Genomic DNA, 25,911 nt, shown 5'->3' with positions numbered 1-25,911 from the left:
CATATCACTGGGTAACACTAAGGACTTCCCTTCTCATTGTCTACAGTTTCTGTTATAGCCCTCTGCCACCAAAAGCAGAGCATTGATTTAAATTTTCTAACAAAACTAAGTTCATGCTGCAGAGAACAGCCTCCTCTTCTGTGGGTGTAGCAAGCATATCAAAAAAGTGTAAGTGACATTTATATCAATGCAGGTCTTAACTCTTATTATAGCTAGCAGAGAGAGTTTTGGCAATCAAACTTCAATTTTCAAGTGTAGATATGCTTGGCTTATTTTTGGTTTTAATTAAAAAAGACAACTAGAGACTTCTTCCCAAATAATGAACAGAACGCTAGGTCAGACAACAGTCATTTATTTATTGACTTAAACAAGCAAAAGGTATCCTCAGACATAATGGCTACCACTTGACCAATACAAATCAATGCTACTGAAGAACAGGGAACATCTTTTCTTTCACCCCTCCCATCCCAGAAGTAACAATAGAAACACCAGGACCCCTAGAGAAAAGAGAAGGAGAAAAATCATAAAAGGTACTTAGAATGAGCTGCAGAGTTGAAACATGGACACTAAAAAATCATTAGCTAATCCACCACATCACCACTATTACCTCAAAACCAGCTTTCATTGTTCCACTTCCACCAGGTACCAAATATATAGCACTGTTTAACAGCGATTTCAATGTATTAACAACTGTCCTCAGCTGAAGAACAGCAATTACTATTTATATTAAATTTGAGGCTACAGATAGAAAGAAAGGTTTCCATAGACTACAGTGCACATTAATGAAAAGAGAGTAGGGAGAAACAAAGCTACTTTTAAATTACTGTACGTCTCTATCAAGCAATTTGTTCTGTACTGATAGCTCATTGAAGACACAATATCCTGTCAGAGTGTGGCAACTCTACTCACCCTGTGACAGTGTATTTGATGAATGTATCTAGGAAGAATTTATCTGTAAGTCTCCTAAACTGTAGGCCACTGAAAATCCCAGTCTGCTGCTCCTGTGTGTGTGGTTTTTAATCAGACATCAGCAAAGAAAAGCAAACACACTGCATGCAAAACAATTGTTACTAAATCATTTAGTGTGCCTTGTAACAGTCAAAGATGTGAGTACGGCATTCCTCAGATTAAGAGAAAACATTAGGAGTCTTTAGTTTTGCGGGCAAGGAGACCTTTTATTTTAATCCATTAAAAGAACCCAAAATAGTCAGCAGGTGGCCACATCTATCCATGTTTCATTAAAATCACATAAAACCTAAGTACAAAAGCACCACTGATTATTGCTCTAGAAAAACTGCATGAAAAATTCCAATACACACAGTAAAAACATCACCATATGCACAAGACATAATTTCTTAAAGCAAGTGTATGGAATGCTGATCCAATTTTACACATACCTTGCAATATTAAGTTGATATTTATATTACTTGGCAACAATGGGAATTTCTAAAAGCACTGTTATGAGAAGGGAAATGTTCATATACAGTTTAATACGTCAACTATCATAGTCCTAAAAAAATTAGCATTTACAAAATACTTGATAAAAATATCTTTTAAAAGTTGTCCAAGAGGTACATAAAATCAACCCAAAATTTTCATGGTATTTCATTCATTCTTGTCACCTACAGATTCAGTTTTCTGAGCCTGTGGAGAAGAAAGAAAGAAACTAAATTACTATAGTGAAATGCCATTAGGTACCTAAATGCCCAAGCTATCCTCACTCCTTGGATTTCTTACTTGCAACAGCTCCAAACCTGTGTCCACAGGATATCTATGCAGCCGGAACAGTTACAGTCACACACTTTTCTCAACTCATGGGTCCCAGCTTTTCAAAAGCAATACAAGCCTTACCTGTCAGCTTCCATCGTTCACACTGAAAAGCACCACACTACCACCTGTTCCTATTCACTGCACACATGCTGAATGCTCTACCGCACCCTTAACTTTCACTGTTTCAATCTGCCCTTTTACTGACAGTGTGCTGGGTGGGGCACCTCTGGATGTTGAAACACTAACAGTTGAGCGAGATGAGAATCTGCAATAACATTATGGGCAATAAAAAGAAACATTATGAACATGCTAACAATGTCTGAAAGGCTGAATAATTAAAAAACACTGATTCAATCAGCAGGAGGTATGTGTGGAAAGTACCTCTTCAGCTTTATTTTCACCATTTTCAGATGGTGTAGTACCTTCCTTTGCAGCTTCTTGCTTTTCATCCTTCTTCCCTTTAGCACCTTTGCTGGCCTTTGTTCCAGGTTCCTTCTGACAGAAGATTAAAAACATGGCCATAGACATTGTATGAGTAGCCAGAACCCTGCATCTTTATCAAAACAACTTTCATATGAACTAAACAGCAAGTCTTGGCAAGTTTCATGTGCTGGACTGAAACAGAAAACCATCTAAAGGCTACCTGGAAACTGCAAACCCACATAAGTTACATAGAGACTCAACATTTCTAGAAAATGGTGGTGTCTCCTTCTTTAGTTTTTCTGAAAATTTTTTCAGGGATACAAAACCTTGCCAGACTACTTTGGTAGAGCTGTCCTATGAGGTATATACAGGATATCTGTTTGAACAAACACAATTACAGTATACTGAAAGCTTATTCAGCCAAACACCAACACCACACTGTTTGTGTAACTACAGCACTACACTTTCAATTAATATAAAATATTAAATTAGATTTTAAAAATTAAGCTTTTTTTTGTTGGTTGTCCTTTTGTTACTTTGATAACATCTGTGATGGTCATTCCATGTCAACAAAAGAACCATCCAACACGCTAGGGAGACAAACTGCTAAAAGTCCATCTGCAGCAACACAAAGCAGAGAATTTATCAAAAGGTACTATTTTAATAACCACAATTTCATTCTGAGATTTGTTCTTAATTTCTATGTACAGTCTACTATTTTTTTATAAATCCTTTCTCTGTGTACTTATTTATGTTTGTGATCTAAAGTTTAGCACAGACATAGGTTAAATATTTAAAGTGCAATGGGATAAAATTTAAATGGTATTGCATTTCTATTTTACTTTAGTATTTAAAGTAGTTCTGATAAACACTGGATTCTTTCATGCAACCATTTGCTCCAAATTCTCCATGCAAGTGGCAATAGTAGCTTTGAACACCTAATATCTGCCTTTCTTGGTTTACTACTCTTCGCCACTGATGCCCATACAGTAGTGGGACAGTGAGGAGAGAGCACCAGTAATCCCAGTTCCAGGGCAGCCTGAATTACTCCTTCGACCCTCAGCTTCAATGTTACACAGCAGCTTAATTTGGGAGCTTACAGCTGGTACGAGCACAGTTATAACTCTTCACCTACGAAAGAACAAACTAAGGAACTGACTTAGCAAATTAATAGCATGCAAGCTTTTAACAATAAAAAATATCTCAAATCTGCACCATCTTTCATTGTTTAATAGCAAGTTCAGAGTACACACTTGCTGTTTTCTGTTGTAGAGACCAAGATTAAGATACTCCTAAAAATGTGATCCAGTTAGGGTTTGGAAAAAAAAAAAAGGATTACTGTATTAAAAAGTTACTTACAGTAATATCTTAAAGGATTTGAGACACCCAAAATAAGCTTCAAATGCCTCTCACACATCTTAGACGGGGTCCATGACACCAAGCTCATCCCACAGGTATGTGAAGCTACAGAAGCTATAACATTCCCTCCTTTATTAATACTCTTTTTAAGAGGGGAGCAGGATGGACTCAGCAAGACTTTACTGGTAATTTTGTATGATAAATCACACAATGTTTAAAGTCAGAGTTTTACTTTCACATGTGGACTTTGTATCCTGGCACTTGCCCAACTGAGATGACAATAAAAGCACTTGAAAAAAATGGAATTGTGAGGAGTGCTAGACTCAGTGTCCAGCATGGGAGCTTTTTTCCCGCAATAAAGCAATTGCTATTATTCAACATTCCCCTTAGGCACAAATAAATCTACAGTTTCTGCAGTACATGATTTATATGCAAAAATACTGAAAAGGTATTTCAAACACTAATAAGATTTTAATTTGACTGTAACTGGCCCAGAAAACCCAAACCATTCAATTTAAATATATTTAATTTCACCTTTAATTATAATTGTGCATTCTCAGCAGCAGCCAGGCTTCAAGAACAGATAAGAGTTTCTCAGTACAAAATGAAGTACTGCACCTCTAGACAAGGAAACAGAATGATACAGAGTAATCTCAAATGCTTTTGTAGAAATTGCTAGGTCTCAGGAAGAGTTTACTCAACCAAGCCTGTACTTTTCAGGAAAGGTGTAGTAAAGGTAAAAATTCTTCTAAAACTAGCAATTCACTACAAACTAACATGGTCTGCATATCAAACAGGCAAGACATTTTCTTTGGGCCAGTAATGAGGCCAGGAAGGGGTGGAACAGAAAGAAAAGAATGATCTAATTTGCGGTTTTTTTCCAGGGAGGGGGGGCAGGGAGCTGCAGAAAGGGCAGGGAAGCCCATGCCTCAAAAAAAAAATGCTGTGAATTGAACTGTTTGCAACATAAAGAAGGAGTGTACTTGCTTACTATGAGCTAAAAAGATGGGAACTAACCAGAAAGAGTATTTACCTTTGTTGTTTTCCTTGGTTTGGGTTCAGGTTTTGGTGGAGCAGGTTTCTATAAAACATTTTTAGTTGCACAACATGTTAGACACACCACCAGAAGCCAGCCTCCTCCACACCCTGCTTCCCCCCCACCCTGCATCTTCCCTTACTTCCTGCTCAATAGTATACATCTAGAAAAAGTCTGAACAACCTTACTGCACAAATGCACCTCATCTCTGTACACACCTGTTTGCATTAGTTCACTCATCTAGAACTGAAAGTAATTTGGGGGTCACTCTACAAGTAAAACACGGAGATTAGAAGTACCTGTTACAAAACCCCCATCAGCTATATTGTAACAGAGAAGAGGAACTAAAACCAAGTACTAGCAGTGGCATCAAATTCAGTCCTTGAAACACAGCTCCTTCTCCTTCCCAGAGAAGTAGCTGCATTTTCACAACTAACATCAGCCTGCAAAATGAAATAAAGTCAATACTGCACCTAACAGACAGTTTTGCACTCAAGTGGGGAAATATATCTTTTGTCAGAACAACCTGAAAACCTGAAACCAAAAAAACAAAAGATAACTTCATTGCTAGAATTCTTAAATACCCCTCGACAAGAACAAAAATTGAATCAAGCAAAATGTAAAAAACTTGTTTGGTCTGAGAAACCATATGTGCTTAGAAAAGAATATACCAGGAGGTACTATACATACTTACAGCTGACAGTCTTGCTGATCGTCTTGTGGGCTACAGAAAAGAAAAGACAAAAAAGAATATTTTTACAGGCTTACAGGAAAAAGTATCCAAAGCAACATAGTATCAGCATTCCACAGGACAGCATAAAATATGCATCTATCAAAATATGTGTCTATTGCCAAACACAATTCACATCTCCCTCACCTTGGACAATCAAAATTTTAAAGGGACAGAGTGATATGAAAGTTAAAAATAAAAGTTGTGCAGGAATTATACCATCTAAACTGATGCTTTCTTGGGACTACCTAAAAACAGAAATCCGACAAAATTAAGGGAGTAAAAAGCTGTTATATTTATCAAAGGCCTTCAGGTACATTTCGGGCAGACAAATCCCAAAATGTACCTGACAGGGGCTACACCCAAAATGGATGACAGGTCAGGGGTTTCCATACTTTTGTAGGTCTGCTCCATTTGCATATTGGGGGTTAATCTTCCAATTACAGCTTCAGGTAATGAAGTCATTTACTCCAAGTTTGCTCCTTCCCAACTCAGTTTTGTTTACATTTCTCTGGGCCTGAGACAGTGAGGTGTCCTTGATTTCCAGGCCTGGAGAGGAATTGTTTTGTCTGACCAAAATGGGAAAGTAGCAGCTAACACCCTATACGGAGTTTAGGGCTATACACTAAAGAATTCCAGGATTACAAATATATGAAAAATATAAAAGCTAAAATTTTAAGGCATCAAAAGCTCCACAAAGTTAAATACCTCACACATACACACACCCCTTTTACAACTACTTCTGAGTCCCTTCCTGGTCTATATAAGGTTCACAAATCCAGCAAGCTTGACTACCTGTGCAAAGGACTGAACCTTTTTCATATAGACTTAGCATGATGCTTTTAGAATCTAGCAAATGTTACTTCTAATAGTGGGCACAAATCCCATCTGATTAACAGCTGAATAAAGTTAACATCCTTCTCTAGAGGACATCAGAGTGCTAAAATTTCAAAACATGAAACTAAGTCCTTCCACTTCCTCAGTTCTCCACACACTTGCTCAGAGAGTCCAGGTGCACAAAGACAGCTGCAAGATGAGAGAGAGAAATTATTTCTTCTATTTAAACACAAATCTCAAAAGGAAAGACTTGAGCCAGAGATTCTACTTTTCTCCAGCTTTATCACTTCAACATACTTTCCCTATTAGATTTCATTTCATCCTGCTTTTTGTCATAAATTTATTACTGAAGTCTTAAAAATACTTGTTAGTTTGTTCACATTTTTTTTAATTAATTAAAACAGATTCACCCAGTTACAGAGCATGGTTAACAAACTGAGCTGAAGTCTGGTCTACTCATAGAACTAGAATTACCCCTGTGGTCAAAATAAAGGGACAACTAAACTACAACAAATATCCAACATAACTCAGCTTAAAAAGAGAATGAAAAATACTTCTAATCACATATTAAGCATTTAAGTTGAGCTAAAAAAAACCATGGTTCGGCACATCCTGCAACAGGAAAAAGCTCTTGTTAATATCTGAAGAATGCTGTAATTTGTGTTCATTGGAGCCATTCAAGAATTCTTCGTGGAAAGCAGCAGTGAATAGTTCAAGTCTGCATCCAGCAAAATAGAAATCAAAAAATACCTAAAGATATTTTCAGCTATGAAATATTTATGCATCATGAACAGCAAAAAGGTAAACCTCTCTTTTCTTGGCAATTTAGCATATCAACCACTTAAGAAGCAGCCTACCATTATTTTACAACAGGATAAAAAAAAAACATTTCAGCTGGTCAGGTAATCAAAGAACCTCTAACTCAGATTTTACAAATCTGCTTTCTTAATCAATTCTTTCTACCCCTTTAACATTTAGGAACTGAAATGTTTTGCTAGCATCTACTTTTTAAAGGATAATATGTTGATTTAGATAAGTTATAATTCTCTCCCCTACCTCCTGTTCCGTAACTTGTTTGCCATAAGAAAGTCAGCATAAACCGTAAGGTCTTCAAAAATGCTTGACAGCTAAATAATTTTAATTCTTATTTGAGGTTTGTATGTATTTTTGTGTTATCTGATTTTAAGGAGGGAACTAGAGCCAAGTCAGTAAAGGTCACATTTTCATGTGCTTTGGGAACCTCTGTCCCCTCCAAACAGCTGCGCTAACCCAGAAATTAGCAGCTCACCCAAGAGTCTGTTTGACACTGGCCTGCTAGCAATCATCTATGGAAAGGATCTATGAAAGGAGCAGACAGAAAAACTCTGAGCACTCTCCCACTGCACCAGCTTCTGGCAATCTGAAGCTGCCAACTTTCCAACCTGCATATCATATACACATCATGTGTTTAAATAGCCCCCAAGGGTTATTTTCTACACAAATCTCTTTAATAATGTAGTACACATTTACGCTTTCAGTTTCCATAACATCTCATGTCAATGAGTTCCATAATGGGATTATGCACCATGTGGAAAACAAAAAGCAAAATCTTCACCCTCCACTGTCCCTCCTTTTAACTTCTTGCCTCTTACTTCCATTAGATTCCTCTTGTTTACAGGTTTCATGAAAAGTAATTCTCTGTCTTTCTTTTAGTTACTAATTGTTTTGTCACAACTCCATTATATAAAAGATGAAGAATCCTAGAAAAACTGTGTTGTTTGGTTTTTTAGTTTGGGTTGTTTACCCTTTTTTAAAGCTGCTGTACATCCTCTATTTGTCCCACTGTACTTGGTATCCTTTTAATTCTACCATGGCCTCTATAAGGAGAGCTTCACTTAGTACTCCCTTATTTGAGAGCAAAAAAATTAATCTTGTGGTACACTGACGCTTACTCTGTCCTCTGGCATTTTTTCCTATGTTCTAGTTACTTTCTGTTTAGAACTACTGACATTTTCTAGTAACTATTCACTGTGATTTTACAATCTCTCCCCTGATTAACAGCTTCGTGACCAACATTGGGTCTTCCCCTGCCTGTGTATTAATTTGCGTTTCTCCATAATTAATTTCTTTTGATGTTTTATCACTTGGTTATTTGTCAATGACATAACAGGCATTCTCAGCCTCTTAATTTTAGTAAACTTCAGCAAACTTTGTAAATTCTTTAGTACCTTTTCTCCTAGAGACCATTAACAAACACATTCAGCAGCAAAAGCCCAAAAAAAGAATCCAATACTCTACTGATAATCTCCTCCTTTATGAAAATTAACTTTCACTCCTCCATTCTCTTCTCATAAGTTTAAATGTCAGAAATTCTTAGAAAGATCTTCAATACTAGCCAGTTTCTTTATGATCCTTGGGGAACCTCACAAAAAAGTGCTTTTTACATGCAAGTAAACTATAGCGCATACGGTCTGTTTACTTGCTACTTTCCTGATCAAATGTGCTCCAAGATTTACAAACAGAGCAATTAAATATTCTCCCACTCTTCTCAAGGTCCTGGTTTGTCTGCCACAAAAGAAGGCAACCTAAGAAAACAAGTTCTCATCATTCTCTACCTGTTTTTTAAATTCACATTAAAGGCTATGACAAACAAACTAGTGAACTTTATTGTAGATACCAAGATACCACCAGCTGTCTTCTCTGACAGAATGTACTGTGTCCTTTAAACAAATTCAGTCAAAGAAAACACAAATGTGTCAGCTGCTCCAGTTCAGACTGTAGTATCTTAATTCAAGACACCCTCCCATCAGTCACTTAAGCTAAGAATAGTTTTGAAGTAGACTGGCTGAGGTGTGTGCATTAACCCTCTTCTGCCAACCCACTAGAGACAGACAACAGTTCCAGGCAGTAAGATACAACACTACTACCACAAGATCCACCAGAGTTTGTCTATGAAAGCCCTAAAACTTTCTCAAATTTATTTGGTGTACTACTAAGTTGTATAAATCCTCAGTACACCAAGACAAAATCAAGCCAGATAGGTTACAAATGTGGTTTACTGTCTTTATTCCCACTGAAAACAGCTCACCAGAAGTGACACAGAAATGCATAATCTTCTGATATACGTGACTGCAAATCTCCAATTAAATAATTACATGCCAAAACAAATGAAATATATATATATACTTGCCTCTTGTTTAGTTACTTTTGCTGCATCCTTGCCTTCAGCACCCTCTGGAGACTGAAACAAAATATTAAATCAGTGTTTTTATTACAAACTTAAAAGCAGGCAGACAACAGCAAAATAAAGATTATGGTGAAGACTGACTGCTCTTTCATTTGCAACAACTTAAAGCAACCTGACAAATCTGCTTTTGTATGTACAAACAGCAGTTGGTACTCAAACCGGTCTCTTTACCAAAACCATCTGAGGACTGAGCACCAGATACATACATATCATATCACTTACCACCCCTCAGAGCTCCCATAGCCCATTAACTAAAGCACCCACAGGCTCCAGTGGAAGCTCCATCTCATCAGCTGTTGGTAGCAGAACAGTAGGAACTGGAAATCTGAGGTTTGCTCTATGATGGCTTTTGACATACCCAAGAAATTTAACACATTTTTTCCCAAACGTGAATTTAACCCGTTATGAGATGCAGTGAGATGAACCAAAAAACCACCGCATTACTGAAATGAATGATTTCTTTACCTCTTTTACTCCTTTTTCCTCTCAGCCTCACTCATATGGAAGTTTTAAAAGCCTCCTTACATCATATTTCACCTCCTCCATCAGAAGAGCATAAATCAGTAAAATACTGAGATATTGACAGGAAAGCTTGGGACAAACATGCATCTTCTCAAGAACAAAGTATCAACTTGAACGTTGTAAAACTAATCTTGCATAGGTACTAGAAAAAGGTTGGTTAAATTAAAGAAGGGAGGGCAGGTAAAAATCAAGCTTCTCTTTTGTTTACAACTCATGATGTGTAACTTCACATTTTGCAAACATTTGTGTTTCTAGGTAGGAGCAAGCAATACTTGGATAAAGAGCAAGCAGCAGCATTTAGAGGAGAACTACAAGAATGGCATATTTCAAAAAGGCACATTACAGGCAGCAGAGAAGGCAATTTGGTGGTTGTTTTGTTTTACAATCAGTAAGGAAATAGGCTAGTTATCTTTTCCGTTTTCTTTCTATTTCAATTTTAATTCAAACTTCCTCACAGATTTTGACACAAGATGTCTCAGAGTGAGAGAGCTGTGGTTTGGAGCAGAGAAAATGACCGGCTCGTCTGCAGCAGTTGACCAGTGCCTTCTCCTGGCACTGGGCTCTAACGTACTTAGAGAAAGACATCCCCCCACCAGGGAATAAAACATGGCTTTGTTACTGTGCACTCTCCCGACAGAAAGGAAGCATACCACAAGAGCAGCTGCTTTAAAAAAAAGCCGAGGACTGATCATGTAAGTAGCTTGAAAACAGCAGGAAGTTAAGCAGCATCGCACAGCGTAGAGCAACTCAGAATAGCAACAGGCAGGCATCCAAAATGGAGCCTCTCTGTTCCCTATGCAACTGCAGCCTCACCAGTCACCTGCAGGATTGTTCCAGGTTTGCATTTCTAAAAATCTCAGTTTGGTTACCAAGGAGTTACTACAGCTTCATGTTGTGACGCTGGGAGCATCAGAAGTCAGAAAGAAAACAAAAACAAGCTCTTCCATTATTCCTGTCAGTAACCAGGTCCTGTGTTCTACAACTTTCCTCTTCGACTCACAATACAGGATATGCTCTGGGTATAGCTTTTCTGTTGTCCATGAGTTCATAAGATGTTTCTCCCATATGAATTTTCTCAATCCTAACAAACTTGTGCTGTACCCTTTCCCCAAGAGGAACTCAAATAGCATCCTTCCTGTCCTGGGCAGAACCTACTTATATGGAAGTTCTCTAAGATTTTATAATCTTTTCCTAGCAGTGGTAAAGAGACTTTAGATTTACAGGGGTAGGGACAGAAAGATTGCATGATCCATTTCCTTTGGAAGCCAAGCTAAAAAGCTCTTCACAAACTAAATGAAGTTGACTGATACTCCACAATCAGGCTGTTTTACTCAGCTTCACCTTTAGGAATCATAGAGCTCTGACAGAGGGCTAAATTATCTCAAGATGGCACTGCCACTTGCCAACAACCTTGCAGGAATTGCACAAGAGCTAACTCTCCACCTGCAATACTGCACAGTTAACTCACAGTAATTTACCCCATTCTCTCTAACACTTATGAAAGAGGATTCTCCCGCATTTCTGATAGATAGGGCAATCTGATTTTAGATGCCAATACTACTGCTAGACAACAGATTAAAAAAACTGCTCATGAGGCTAACCACAGGGGGGGAAAAATAATATTAAAATATTCTTAATGCAACCACAACCTCTGTATACTAACTACTGTGATATATTACATAACATACTTCAATTAAGTCAGATAATTAATGAGCCCAGCACTGGGCTCTCCCAGCCTTCCCAAGTCAGAAAATCCAACAGCAACTCTGAAGACCACATAACTTTTCTCCATGGAGAATAATTGTAATTTCAGAGGTGTGAATAAGCAGTAAGGGGTTCTGACATGCTCTCATTTCCATTTCCGACCTGTTCCCTCCTCTCTGCAATCACTGCAAGTCCAGGCCTTTGGTGCCTGGGCTCATCCTCCCAGCCCTGGCTCCCCACTAGGCTGGCAGAGCTGCGTGGGAGGCCATGTCATGAGTAAGGTAATTGATCCAGCTGAAAAATAGCCTGCTGCTTAAACAAATGCATAAATATTCTAACATATAGACAAATTATAAATATATAGTCTTCCCTGCTCCAGCAGAATCGTTTTACTGCACAGCTGCACAAACAATTGAGTCAGTACAACAGACAAGAATGCAGTGGCACGGGGCAGCTGCAGGCAGCCTCGGACTCCATCTATTCTATGTATTGCAGCTGATAGACACATCCAAAAAATACACATGTCAGATATAGCTACAATGTATTTGTCAAAAGAGGAATAGAAACTTATTTTCCCCTTTCAGAGTTCTGATGAGTCCCAGCTGATGTGGCTCTTCATACCAGTTTTTGCAATACTTTCTCCTCTCCCCAGGGAAAAGAGAGATTTATACACAAATGGATTTGAGCCAAGCATAGTTCCCAAAGAACTTGGCATGCCACAAGCAGAGACTGTCTGCACTCCTATCTGGAGTCACAAGACTTTTATGTAGATATCACCAAAACCTTAAAGCCTTGCCCTTAACTCTTCCACAGGAACCCTTCCCCCATTTTTTGTCCTAGTGACAAACTACTGAAGAACCTCTGGTTTCAAAGCAACAAAATGTACTAAGTAAGCCCTCCCCTTGGCACATTTTTCCTCATGATCTAATGTGATGGCTTGCCATACTTCACATGACACCCCAGCCACATTAGAAAGCACCCTGGATACCGTGCTGTACATCCTAAACCAGTCAGAAGCAGGAATACCCACGCTGCAAGTTTTGTGCTGTAAAACCCAAGACCAGTACAAGCACTGAACCACTTGACAAGGGCAGCACTCCGGCCTCAGTAAGTCTTCAGCTGTACTCCATCATATGTCTATTATAAATATAAAGTAGTCCCTACAGGCCTGCTGTGTGTGATACTGTATGGACGCCTACAAGAGACAAAACATTTAAAAAGCAAATAAGGGCACAGACAACAGTCATTCCTTTTTCCTCGTGGAGGTACACACAAGGAAAGAAGATGACTGGCTATCTCTAAATATGATTCTGACATTTGAACTACAAGCAAGTTTTAGGTTCAGATGACCACACATTGTGTCACATCTCAATTAGCACTAAATACTGGCAATAAGATTGCAACTTAAGCTGTAGCTATGCTCTGCAAGATCTGTCACAGCTGCATAACTTTCCAACCATAAGACTGCCTAACAGCGACTGGCTTTTTTTTTTCCACTTGCTTTTACCACAGCTATTTTTAAGAGCAATCTAGAAAATTATTTTGAGTGGATTGGAGAAAACAAAGGAATATTAATAGATGGTAGACAATACTAAAAAACCCTTGAAGGAATATTAATTGATATTATTTGTATACACAGCTCTTTCACCAGCTGTGAAGTATACATAATAAGAACCAGTGCTTCTACACACCAAAGCAATACTGCAGTATCTGCAATGCCAACATCATTACAGAAGTGTTAGGTTGAAAAGAGAAAACGAGACAACTGTTTTAAGTAAACATTTAACAGAAAATACAGGTCAATTTCCTGGTTTTACTGTTCTTAAGGCAAGGCTACTTGGTACAGATGCACCACAAAAGAAACATAAAGCTTCATTTTTTTTACACCAAAACCCTGAAATATAAGCAGTATATGATGAGAATACAGTAGCCCAAAGCAGTGAAGATACTGATGTCTTTTGAGCAATCCAAAGATGTACATTTGAAATTGCAATGTCCAGCTTCTGGGTGAATATTTTGTTTGCACTATTATGAATGGATTTATTAAAAAGAAGTACATTAAAAAGACTGAAAAATGAGAATACAATTAGGTGAGAAGTAGCAGTCAGTAGAAGGTCGGTATAAAATTAAATAGATGGTTCATTCTCTAAAGGATTTTATTACAAGCCGAAACTCAACACCTTGGCTCTGACGGGAGAGAAATTAGTCCTTTCATACCCCCATGAAAACAAAACAAACAAAAAAAAGAAGATGCAAATTTCATTCTAACTACCACATGAAGAAGTTAGAAATTAGAAAGGCAGAAAGCCTTAACTGTGCTAGCACATGAGCATTCTGAATAGCATTTCCTCCCTTCTTTGCAAGCTGTTTGGTTCAGCCACATCTTGATACACTGCCTGCAAGGGGATTTGCCCATAGATTTCCTGGCTCACTCCTGCAGCTGCAATTTCCATGATGTAATGCTTTTGGTCGTTCCTCCTACAATCTTTTTCACCAACTAAAATAAGGTAAAAGCTTGGGGAAAAAAACCAGCACGTTGCAAGAGGAACAGATGTATCAAGTCTGAAGTCTTTTTCAGGGTTTGTTGCACTCTTTCTCTAAAATTTTTCTACTCCTCATTTGCTTTTAACTATGCATTAGACTAAATTTAATGCCTTGAATGGTTTCCCCATACATGCTATATCTTCTAATTATTTATCTTCAGAACAGCTCTGAATTTTGAGCCAGTTCATAAATGTAATTAAAATGCTCTTTATTTCTTGGTTTAGATTAATGAAGACTACATGTTGACTAATTTAACACCAACCAACTCCTGCAATACCCTTCTAACTATTGTTTCCTCATTTAGCTCCTCCAACATCTTATCATTAACCTTTGTTTACAACTAGTTCTTTGATCTGTTTTCAGTGCTCACTGCCAAGCCAATGTGAATTAGCTTTGCAAGTAAAATTAATTTCCCCTAATAAATGCTTTAAGAAATCTTCATACGACACATCTTAATTTCTTTTTCCTACCAAAAGTCTGATCCTGGATGAGGAAAAAACTATGCATGCTGCTACTTTAAAAAAAATAAATTCTGCCAGAACCACAAGGGAAGTACAGCATAAAACTGTTTAGTGGCAGGCTGGATTTTTTAAATACTTATCCAAAATTATATCTGTCTTGCTCTCTTCCAAGAAATGAGGTTGGGTTCTCTTGTATATTCATGTAAATAAGTCTTTCACAAAAAAAAACCCCTCAAAACAAACAAAATCAACTACACAAAACCCCATGCTGCTTAAGTATTTATTATTTAAGTACATAATATTTTAATATTTTGTTAATAATTATTAGAATATTATAAAATGTCATTTTTAGAATCTAAATCCCTCCATATTACATCCATTAAGAGCAGAATACCTAATTTTCTAATTCTTTGGGGGAGAATGTCAAGATCATAAAATTCTGAAAAGATGAATGGTACTTAAAGGTTTAAATTTAAAGACAAGCATTAATATCCCTTGTATTAATATGCTAATTGCATGTTAATTGGGAAAAATCAGGGGAAACACTTCCTGATCAAGGTTTCCACTCCTGCTTAAAGATTCAAGTCAAGCAGAGTGCCTTGTTGACATGCAATGCATTTTCAAAGAATATACAAGAAAATATGAATACAAAAATCTGTCCATAAATCAAATCAATAGGTGTAGAAAATGCAGTTTATTAAATTCCTTAATTCTTAATTCTTAAGACAGGTGACTTCTGTGAGCTTTATGCACTTCCAGACAAGACAGCAAATCAAGTTAAAAATGGGGTATTTCCAGATAACCAAAACCAGACACAATAAGTGCTTTTCCAGAAGAGGAAATTCCTTCATTGTACATTAAGCTTCTGCTATTCCCACTGAAAAATTTTTCATTTGAAAAAGAGGGTCAAAGATTGACAAATATAATTGAAAATGCATTGCATTTTTGCAAAATTCATTTTGAAAACACACTGCATATTTGATAGGACATTTTTAAAGAATCTCACAACTGGTTTGGCTTTTATTTTTCCTTCCAAGTTTCTCTTCCCTGAAGTCAGTTTTTGAACATGACATCTACCTATGGCAAAGTGAAAAAGTAAGAGCAGTTTTTAGAGGCTCAGACTTTAAAAAAATATATGTCATTGTAATTTAAAATTAGACACACAGTTCACTTTTCAGACAGTGAAGTAATCAGCTGCATTTTGAAAAATACAGATCAGCCATGGGAGCAGAGAGCACTGAGCATTTGAAATTGTTCAGCTACCCCTGAACACCAGATGTGAAAATTCAGCTAGGTAGTGAGTAGATTCTGGTCTCTATATTTGCTTAACCATTTTACTGCCACTGTAAAATAAAAAGGCAGATTCAAAAAAAAAGGATGGATGAAATCCAGTCCCTAATATTACTTCTCTAACTTTCAAAGCTGATGACAGTTCTGCAAGTGAGATGAAGCTGCTGAACTCATCCAAGTCTACATATAGAGGCAATTTTTAAAACCTTCAAGATTATGTTCCAAAATCTGTATTTAAATAGAACTGATCAGATTTGCAAAGTAAAACTAGCACACAGTACTTCTGGAAAAAAAATTATCTAAAAATAGAAATTACATTTAGATAATTACTTTCAATAACAACTGATTCCCTAAAATAGCCACTTCTGACAAACAAAAATACTGGGAAGGACTGAAAAGAGGTGTTTAATTCCTCTTCTATCAGAGGACATTACAGTGATAAAAACCATAATAATCTAGAAAAAGGACCTTTTTTGTTGTTGTTTCAGCTAACTGGTACTACAGAACATTAAACCACTGAGATGATGATAGCAGGTACCAAAACCACAACTGGTACAAAGCTTTAGATACACCCATCTCTCACATCCCAGTCATAATTACAGCTGTGATTAAAAGCAGTATTGCTCCACTACAACAGCCAGAAGGAAGAGCTTCACAAGCAACCAAAATGCAGCTTCAAGAGAAGAATAAACTAAAATGGCTAAAAGTGGACACAGGTGGGATAAGGAAGAAATGACGTAGCAGAGGTAAAGGATGATTTCCTTCTACAAACAAGACCACAGACATATCTCAACCCTGCTTGAGAGGAGCAAAACACTGCAGAGCTAAAAATGTCCTTAGATCTTAATTTTCAATAATGGAAGCTACTATTAACTCAGGTAGCATTAGGTCAATGGAGAAAGCTATGTGAGATGAGCAAACAGACCAATAGTCCCAACAAAGCTGGCAGTGATGGGAACATACACAATTCTTTTCTGCAGACAGATTCCAACGTTCTTAGGGAACACAGCATTTTTCATTTGCAGCTTTCACCGTTACCAAGAACACCCACTCTTTACTATTGGAAGACAGGAGCTGTATCTCCAAAAACTGGTAACTTCCAAAGACACCAACGGGGTAAAAACCCACAAAATAAAAACCAAGCCTGATGCCTCCTCCCTCTGGTGCTGCAAGCATACAATTTGAGCACTGAGTTGCTCTGATTATTCTAATGAATTAAAGAATACTCCTCTAGAAATCTGAGTTAGGGACAATCAAATCAAAGATGAATGCCTGGCTGCTGCTAAGAAGCATTCTGCCCTTCCCCACCTAATCATTCCTGCCAATTCCAGCTTAACTCTTTGTGTCACGGTATGGGAAACCAGATCAGCAGTCAGATCTGCCCAAAAACTATCTCAAACAAATATGATATCCCACAGGTTAAATCAGAATGAGGACAGGAATGGGCATCTGGAATTTTTGCTTCTGGCCTGTATATGCCAGTTTGAAGTATCTGCTGAACTGCTGTCGAAACAGTGAAGTCCCACACTGCCAATTTTGCTGACAATAAAATTGGTATAAGACCATACCTCTTTCCTGCATGCAGCCAGCTGCTCATTCCCAGCCTATTCCTTTCTAATAGGTAACCACACAATCATTGTGCCACTGTGCACCATCTCTAACTTGGATCAGTAAAATCACCCAAAATTAAAAAAAAAATAAAAATCCAAATCATGTTCAAACCTGTTCAGCAGACAAGCTTTAAGAGTCATGGCCCAAAAGGCCATTCCAGCATATTGAAGCACCTTTTTGGCTACTGGACCATGGGATAAATCACAGTGCTAGCATAGTGCAGGTAAAGAATGGGAAGTAGATGGTGGCCATGATGATCATACCAAGTACAAACTTCCAAGAAAAATCTCTTGATTTGGTTTACTTACACTCTAGGCAAAAGACGATGTTACAATCCTGTCCAGCAAACTTCAACTTCATGCAACTTCTCTAAAGGAATGATACACCTTGGAACACACCATTCCTATACACAGCTACTGTTTGGGTTTAAAACTGCAGAGAAAGTGGAGTTTTCCTAGTAGGTAGCACAGAAGAAAAGCAACCTTAAACTAAATAATGCATAGGTATGTTCTACTTACATATATAGCTATATTCCATTTACACACTGGGCTTTTTATTTATTAAACTTAACCATACTGATACTCCAGCACACAAAAGAACACTGCCCATATCTGAGTGTTGAACTACCATTATTTTTTAAACTTAACAATACTGATACTCCAGCACACTGCCCATATCTGAGTGTTGAACTACCATATCTAGAAAGATTACATACACCTAGTCAATTTTGAAGTTGATGACTTACAAAGAGTTGATGACTTACAAAGATTGTACTACTATGCTTTAATGTGCTCAAGAAGCATGAAAAATAATTTTTAATTGACAATTCAGTGAAAACCTTGGAATTTTTAGGTTGCCCATTAAGTCCATTTGTATTTTAGTGTATTCTAAGAAGAAAATTTACATACATTGCCATCAATTGCTAATAAATGAGTCAGATCTTTACAGACTGGTATAAATTTATCAAAAATGTTTTAGATCATTAAATCCTTGGTCAATGACCTTCTAATCTCCATAAGTGAATAACAACAACAACAATAATAATAGATAAGATTACATAATTAGCTCTAATTTAAAGAGTCTCTAATATAAAAAATCAAAAAATATTTGCTGCATGTATTTAATAGCCCTGTAAACTTCATTTACTGCAATGTGCCATAGCAGCATTGCTCAAACATCTTTTTTCTTTAGTGCTACTGAACACTGCTACATTGCTTTGTATCCAAGCATTTCACGAGCAGATAAAAGTTTTTGATCTTTTTTGCTTAATTTTTGTATGAAAGATGTAGATCCTTTGAGTCAGTCTGGTCAACTGACTTTGTTGGCCTTCTTGAAGTAAGCCAACTAGGCAGTTTTCAATTGCTTTTATACACCTCAAGGTTTAAAATGCTGCAACAGTTACAAATCCAGTACAATTTCTAAAATTGTTAGTGGCAAAAGACCCTTCTCCCTTCCACTACTAGGTTCCTGCAACCTTTTAAGATGCTCTGGCACAGGTGCTCTGTTTGTCTTGCTTGAATTTAAAGTGCATTTCTGCACAGCAATCATTTTACCTGTCCCTGCAAGGCATGCTGAAGGTGGAAGTCCACCTGACGACTCTGCTGACATCTTAGACAGAAATTTGTCAAAGTCAGGAGCATGTCAGTGACAGATGCAAAGAAGAGCATCTTCTGCTGCTGCTTAGCCTGTTTTCCAGTAGTTAGGTACTGAATGGTCTAGGAGTGACCTGCCAAAAATGTGGAAAGAGAAACTACCTTTTTCAGAGCTCTGACTTTTAAGTCTCATGGCCTGGGAGAAAGAAGAAAGCAGTCAGCATGAAGGCAGAGCGAGTCCAAGTAAAAATTTGGAGAAAGAAGAGGACAGAATAGGAGTGGGGAGAGGGCAGCAGCCAAGACATCTGGATCTGGTACTGACTCTCTTTTCCTTTCTATTCTATAATCACCCACAGATTGTGACATGAAATACAGAACCTCCCTCACTTCTATGTCTCACTGCTAACAGAGACTCCCTTGTGCTCTCTTCTAGGATGAACTAAAGAGTGGCTTCGCTACAGAGAAACAGCTTCCGACAATTTATTGGGAAGATGCAGGTCCCACAACATCACTGGAGCTTCTTTCCTGTCAAATAGCTTCAAAATGAAGAGAACCTTTGAAAAAAATCTGCTATGTTACATATAGTATATCACAATGATGCAGACTGAATCACAGCTGAAGTATCAAGACATGGAAAGGGATGTGAAATGGAGCTGCTCAGAACTTGATTATACTTCATACTGCTACACCATGAACATAAATTCAGCTGCTACTATGCTTTGCACAAACCTGGACTTCATTCCACAGACCAGAGCAACAGCAAGATCATTGAGAGATAAAGCAAAGAGCTGTCACCAGCAGGACTTCAGCTTCATTACTCGTTTGATCTCATACAAGTTGCTCCAAGAAAATTTTAGAGAACTGGTTGTTATTGCAAGTTCCTCAGTTTCTATGTACACAGTGCAAAGCAAGAAGACAAATTTGGCAAAGTAACAACAAATGTGCCACTCAAAAGTGCAGGAGGTGCTTATTAGTGGGAATAAAACACCAGGACAGACATCTTAACCTGAGAATTTAAGATAAAGGGACCATTCCAACAACTAAGCAATTTTATTTCTGTGCCTCATTTCCCCTATTAGTGGATAAATATGGTTGATATTCTCTTTGAATATTCATGACAATTCAGAAATAAAGACTTAAACACATAGAAGAATTTAGAGAAAGAGAACTCGGTTTAGGTCCAGACAAAAAAAGCATAAGGAGAATTTAGCAGTTCTAAGTTAGTACCTGTAAGAACATGCATTTAACCCCAAAGGTTCGAAAATACATTGATTAGATACCAGGTTGGCAAAATAATCAGTAAGGGTCTCACAAAAAAATTACATGATCACGTAACTAAATGCATTATGGTAGAACAACAATGTGGTCCCTCCTGACTTCTGCTAAAGAAGCAGCATTACAAGCAAAATACTCAGTGGGTTTGTTTTTCAGCAGTAAATATAACCAAGTACCTTTGACTTTAAAGAAAGTGAATTTGCATAGCAGAACAGGAACCTGTCCCATATGGTCTCTAGTATATCTTCACAGCATCAATTGTACTGCAGAAACTACATTCCTGACTACAAGGGGCCAGCAAACAACCAACTGAAATGGCTAATTAGACAATAATATTTTTTTTATTTTCCCTGAAACAATAACAATATTCAAAGATGGGAAATTATTAATAAAAAAGAGATGACTTAAGTTGCACTTAGTCCTCTTATCTGATTCAACTCCAAGTGTTTTCAATACAACAAGTGAGATGCAGGTAGTATTGCAGACTCAGATATTCAGATTAAAGAACTCGTTGGGTCATTTTGGAGTGCAATCCCAACTAAATGACAGGCTCCCCATCCACTACTGGACAAGTCATCACTAACCTATTAATGTCCCTTAGACATGATGCACATTCATGAGAGAAGTGTCATTCATCTTGATGTGTGCTTATGCACTTGTATGTGACCATACCACGATTCTCCTTGTCATCAGGTACAGAATGGCTCTTCATCCTTTTATGGATAACACTGAGATATTTTTACTGGGGCTGTTTCAAGGTCAAGGAGTTTGTCAGTATGACCCCAGAGCTAATTCCACAAAGACAAGTGAAAAGCAAAACACCGCAAACCATTTCAAGGCGTTCTTTCTAGCAATACCACAACAAGCATTCTGGTTTATCCCACACTGACGTGCCATTCTTCTTAAGAAAGGCCATGTCCACACCACAGCATGTTATTACAACAGATGAAGGGTACAGGAACCTGACAGGAGCAGTCCAGAGTTCAACCCCTTTCTGCTTTAGCACAGTACTTAACACCATCTCAACACAGAGTATGTTCTTCCTTTTCTCTGTGACCCTCAAACAATGAGTAATGATACCCTGATATTCTACGGCACAGCCCTCTAGAGAAGGGGAGGCAGCTTACACTTTCTGTTCATAATATTCATAATGAACATAGGGCCAGGGACTTAGCAAGTGACTTGAGTTTACACAGAGATGAGAAACATTAGAAATTAAAAGAAAAGCAAACAAAAAAGGACCAGACAGCTTAGATAACTACAGATACACAAAAATAGATACAGGGTTTAAGCCCTTTCTGCAATATTATTTACTTACCTACCCTTGTAACAGTGAAAATTTCTCATTTTGACTTTTGATGTTTATTTCCTTACAAAATTTTCCCTGTTAGAAGCCTTTTTATAAGTTAGAAATTTTAAGAGAAGAACTGACTATTAGTTGTATGTGATGGTTTTGTCTCCATGTCAAAATTGGCTGGTGTAATTATTCAGTTACTGCTGCATCACCAACTTCTTACTCTGTGGATGTTATTCTGGAATAAAACTGACTATTGTAAAATACTACAATTACACTTTTCTTAAAAAGCAAAGCCATTAATCACACTCTTTTCCTGGAACCAGTGCTTCCCAAAACCTACACTTTGTATATAATCTTTAAATATAAACCTTTACCAATACAATGCTAATCAAAATAAAATTTACTATGCTGTTAAAACTCATTTCCATTGCTCTCATCCCCTATACAATCTTTGTATTACTTATTTTAAATAATCTTCTAGAAATGAGACATTTTCTTATGAACTTACTACTGAAAGGTAGTTTCACGTAATAAACACTTCACAACAGACCACAAAAACATACGGGAGTATCTTTAACTCTCCCTGCACTTAGGACAGCCAGAAACATCTGTAGTGTAAGAATGCAGAAGAGCAAAGTAAACGGGGTAAGAAGTTCACAAGGTTTGAAAAGTTGGGGGGTCCTATGGATACAAGATAATTTTCTAGTTTCTCCTGGCAACAAGCAAGAGCACTGAAAGCACAGAAGCACTGAGGGTGCAATGACAGAAGAGCAAGTACAAAAAAGGCCCATCATTCACTGACTTCAAGCCCAGTTACTCCAACCAACCCCACAGTTGTATCCATTTTCAGAACCAGAACCAGGCCCTCAACTACGAATTAAATAATTCAGTAGCATACTTGACAATTTGACATTTTGATACCTCCCATAAGGAATAAGCAAAGGACAAGCAAACACCAAGTTATCTGGAAGGCACCATCTACCTGTAACTTTATTGAGACAGATTTCAGCCCCAGCCCAGAAATGGTGTATTAGGAGGTCACAGGTGACATTTGGGAAAAACACAAATTGCCTTGCCTCGGTTGACCTAGTTAAAATTAGAGGACTGCAGCTATAATTTTTTTGTCATTGCATGTATTAGTGTCAAGCCTCTCGTTACACTCTGTTAGCGCCTAGGAAGGCAGGCGGCAAGTGCTCGCCGCGGATCTCCAGCAGCAGGGCCTCCCTGGGCCGCCCACCCGCGGGGCCCTGCAGGGGCGGAGGGGCCGCTGCCACCCTCCAGCCTCAGCCCGCCCTCTGCCAGCGCCGGAGCGCTCCCGGCGGCCGCGCAGCCCCGGCTCCGCTTCCAGCGGGCACGGAGGCACGGAAAAACCCCCACGGCACCGAGCCCGGCGGCTCAGGGGCCGCCCAAGTTTCTGTCTCTCGGGGAAGGCGGTCTCACGGCCGGCTCCCTCCCGAAGAGCAGGCTGCCCGCCCCGCGGTGCCGGGAGAGCAGGAATCGGACGGCGGCGGGGCCCCTCAGCCCCTCACGGCTCCCCCGGCGCGGCGGGGCCGCGGGCGCACCCTCGGGAGGCGCCGCCCCCCGCCCCCGGGGGCCCTGCCCGGATGGGCGCCGGAGTTGGTACATACGGGTCTGCCGCGGGAGGCGAGGAGAAGGGTGTAGTTTGTTTTAAACATGGCTTGCCTCTCCCCTCCTCCCTTTTACTCGGAGACATCGCTCCGGCGCGGCGGGAAGCGGCGGCGGCGGGATCCGGCCGCCCCGGGTGGGGGCTGCCTCCTCCCCGCCGCGGCGCCGGAGTTTGCGAGCAGGAAACTCCTCCCGCGGGGGCCAGGGGCGAAGCTGCAGCCGCTGCAGCGCTTCTCCCCGGCGGCGGAGGGGGAGGAGGAAGGTGGGGGCTGGAGTTGTGATAGCGACTTCACCCCCCGGGGAGCGGGGCGACACCGCCCCGCGCGGCACCGCGAAAGTAAACAGGCGGCGGGGAGCGGCGGGGCGGGCTGCGAGGGGGCTTGCAACAGGCAGCAAAATGCCCGGGCTCGGGAGCCATCCGCGAACCCCAGCGCGGAGCGGCGGCGGGAGAGCGGCAGGAGAGCGGCGGGCGCCCCCGGCCCCTGTCGCGCGTTTCACCCGCCGGCCGCCGCTCGACCCCCGCCGACCCCACCCGGGGAGGCAGGACCCGCCGCACCCCCGGGGCGCCTCACCTTTCTCTTCGGCATAATGTCCCTGCTCCGGGCCGCCAAAGTAAAGCGACCGAAAGAAGCTCCGGCAGAAGCGCGGGATCCGCCCGGCGGTGGCGGCGGCAGCGGCGGCGACACCGGCGTGGCTGGTGCCCGCAGCTGTGCCCGCGCCCGGTGCCGGGCGGAGCGGGGCGGCCGCGGCTCCCGATTGGCTCCCCCGGCGGCGCCGCGCCCCCCGCCCCGGCGGCAGCGGCTAATCACGGGCCCGGGATTCTCCATCAGCCGTCGGGAAGGCGAACCAGGCGGAGGTCTGGGCGCGTCGGGCAAGTTGCGTGTGGTGAGCGGCGAACAGCATCCGCTCGTAAAGCTCTGCAGTGGTCCTTGTACAGGTGCATTATTTCAGCCTGTCTGAATTTACCTTCGTTTTCTCGCTAGGTTCCGGTTTCCCCTCCTCGACTGAAATCAGCCGCCGTCTTTCTCCATCGCTGCTGTTCTGCCTTTTTCAACCCGGGGGTTTGTTTTGCTGTGCAAATCCGTTCATGCTCCAGATGCAAGCATGCTGTTTTATCAGGTCTCCTCATTACATTGCCCTGATAAATCACTAGTAGTAAGACAAACCAGTGCCGCTGAGAGAAACACTCCATTACAAGGTGTTTCTTGTACACTCCATTACAATCAATTCTTCATGTGAAGTTAAAATGCCAGCTACCTTTTTTTTTTTTTGAGAAAAATACAAGTGGTTGACTTGTTCACATCTTGAAACTAAGCGATCCCTTTCAAGTACCTGCAGAAGAAGCAGAACAAAACCCAAAGGTTTTCCCAGGGGTTGGCCTCCTGCCTTTTAACCAAGAGCTGTGGTTAGGATGTGCATGGAGCATCATACAGCAGTCATAGACCTCATTTTCCCTCTTTACCTGAGGGCATTTGAACTTATACCTCTCGTTCTCCCACAATGTTATTTTGACAACAGACTACGGCATCTCTGGAGCAGGAGCGGTTAGATCCTAGTGTTGATAAGGTTTCAAGAGCTTTGTTGAGCTTAAACAATTTGTACTAATTAAATAATTTGTACTAATAATTCACCAGGGCTCAAACTCAGCTGGGTTTGCTCCCAGTTACATGTGTAAACCACCAAATTAGGGGGTCACACCCACTTGTTTATGTGCTATTCATGTATATTTAAATAGTTTGTACAAAGGGGTATAGTTCCACACAGAAAGACTGGAAATGTGGCCTGTAACAGGAGATGCCTGTGTTAATTAGAAATTAAGGCTCACCTTAACATAGTATATTGCCTTGGTACTGAGTAACATAGGAAAGAAACAGGTCAAAATTACTCCGTAACTTAACTTTTCCGTGTTTCTTTTCCCACCTGTTCTCCATTTTTCCCAGGTATCTTTAGTCATTCATGGATGATGGGAGAAACCCCCTGCAGCTTCACTGTGTACCATCCATTCAGAAGGAGAAAACAGAGCTAGCCTTCCATTAATGCAGATGAAATGTCACCCACAGGAAAATTATGCACATGTGCAGGGATTTATTCCTATGACATCCGAAAAGTTTGGATTAGTCTCACATGTCATTCCAAACCCAAATAACCTGGGGAGGGGGGGAAATTAGAATTTTTTATTAGTTCTATTGTTACCTTCCTTATTTAATTATATGTCTTTTCCATTTTGTCTCCCTACTTTTAGACTTGCAGGATAATTCAGGTTGAAAGGAATCTCAGGAGAACGTCAAGTAAAACCCTCTGTTGCAGAGGGTTTACTTTACTTTGCCCTCTAGAGCAGGCACCTGAAGACTTTGCCAAGTTCAGAATGTCTCTGCAAGCAGATTCCATCATCTTTCCAGACACCCTTTGCTGGTTCTTTCCCTGCATATGCATAAGCTCAGTTCTAAAACTGTCCCCACCCAATTTCCACAGTCACTTCAGTTTCATTAAATTTGCAGCTAGGAGACAGCAACAACAATTCCATGAGAGCAGTAGGAGCCTGGTAACAGGCAGAGAGGAAGTCCAGTAGACTTGAAGAGGTAATTTTCCCTGGATTTATGGAAAGGGG

At 39.9% G+C, this 25,911-nt stretch overlaps 1 protein-coding gene across 9 annotated transcripts; it reads right to left on the bottom strand.

Annotated features, from left to right (window-relative positions):
* Positions 1–336: 336 nt before the first annotated feature.
* Positions 337–24,086, bottom strand: HMGN3 (high mobility group nucleosomal binding domain 3). Of its 9 annotated transcripts, XR_005629947.1 has the most exons (7): positions 23,306–23,869; positions 9,325–9,375; positions 5,283–5,312; positions 4,586–4,633; positions 4,087–4,172; positions 2,193–2,265; positions 1,583–1,644 (listed from the first exon to the last, which is right to left on the bottom strand). XR_005629947.1 is itself a non-coding variant. In XM_039730130.1 (6 exons), the coding sequence occupies exons 1-6, from the start codon at positions 23,888–23,890 to the stop codon at positions 1,631–1,633; spliced, it is 231 nt and encodes a 76-aa protein (XP_039586064.1). In that variant the 5' UTR covers positions 23,891–24,086; the 3' UTR covers positions 337–1,630. The 9 variants fall into 9 exon arrangements, 8 of the variants coding, with proteins under 8 accessions (XP_039586064.1, XP_039586024.1, XP_039586043.1 ...); XM_039730130.1 differs by lacking the exons at positions 4,087–4,172; positions 23,306–23,869 and adding an exon at positions 23,876–24,086 and having other exon boundaries at positions 337–1,644; XM_039730090.1 differs by lacking the exons at positions 4,087–4,172; positions 23,306–23,869 and adding an exon at positions 23,876–24,051 and having other exon boundaries at positions 337–1,644; positions 2,152–2,265.
* Between the last annotated feature and the right edge of the window lie 1,825 nt (positions 24,087–25,911).

The sequence above is a fragment of the Passer montanus genome, unplaced genomic scaffold, assembly GCF_014805655.1.
Source record: "Passer montanus isolate IOZ18808 unplaced genomic scaffold, ASM1480565v1 scaffold11, whole genome shotgun sequence".
NCBI classification, from domain to species: Eukaryota; Metazoa; Chordata; class Aves; order Passeriformes; family Passeridae; genus Passer; species Passer montanus.
Note: the sequence above shows the minus strand (reverse complement) of the source record. Positions and strands in the feature narration are given on the sequence as shown.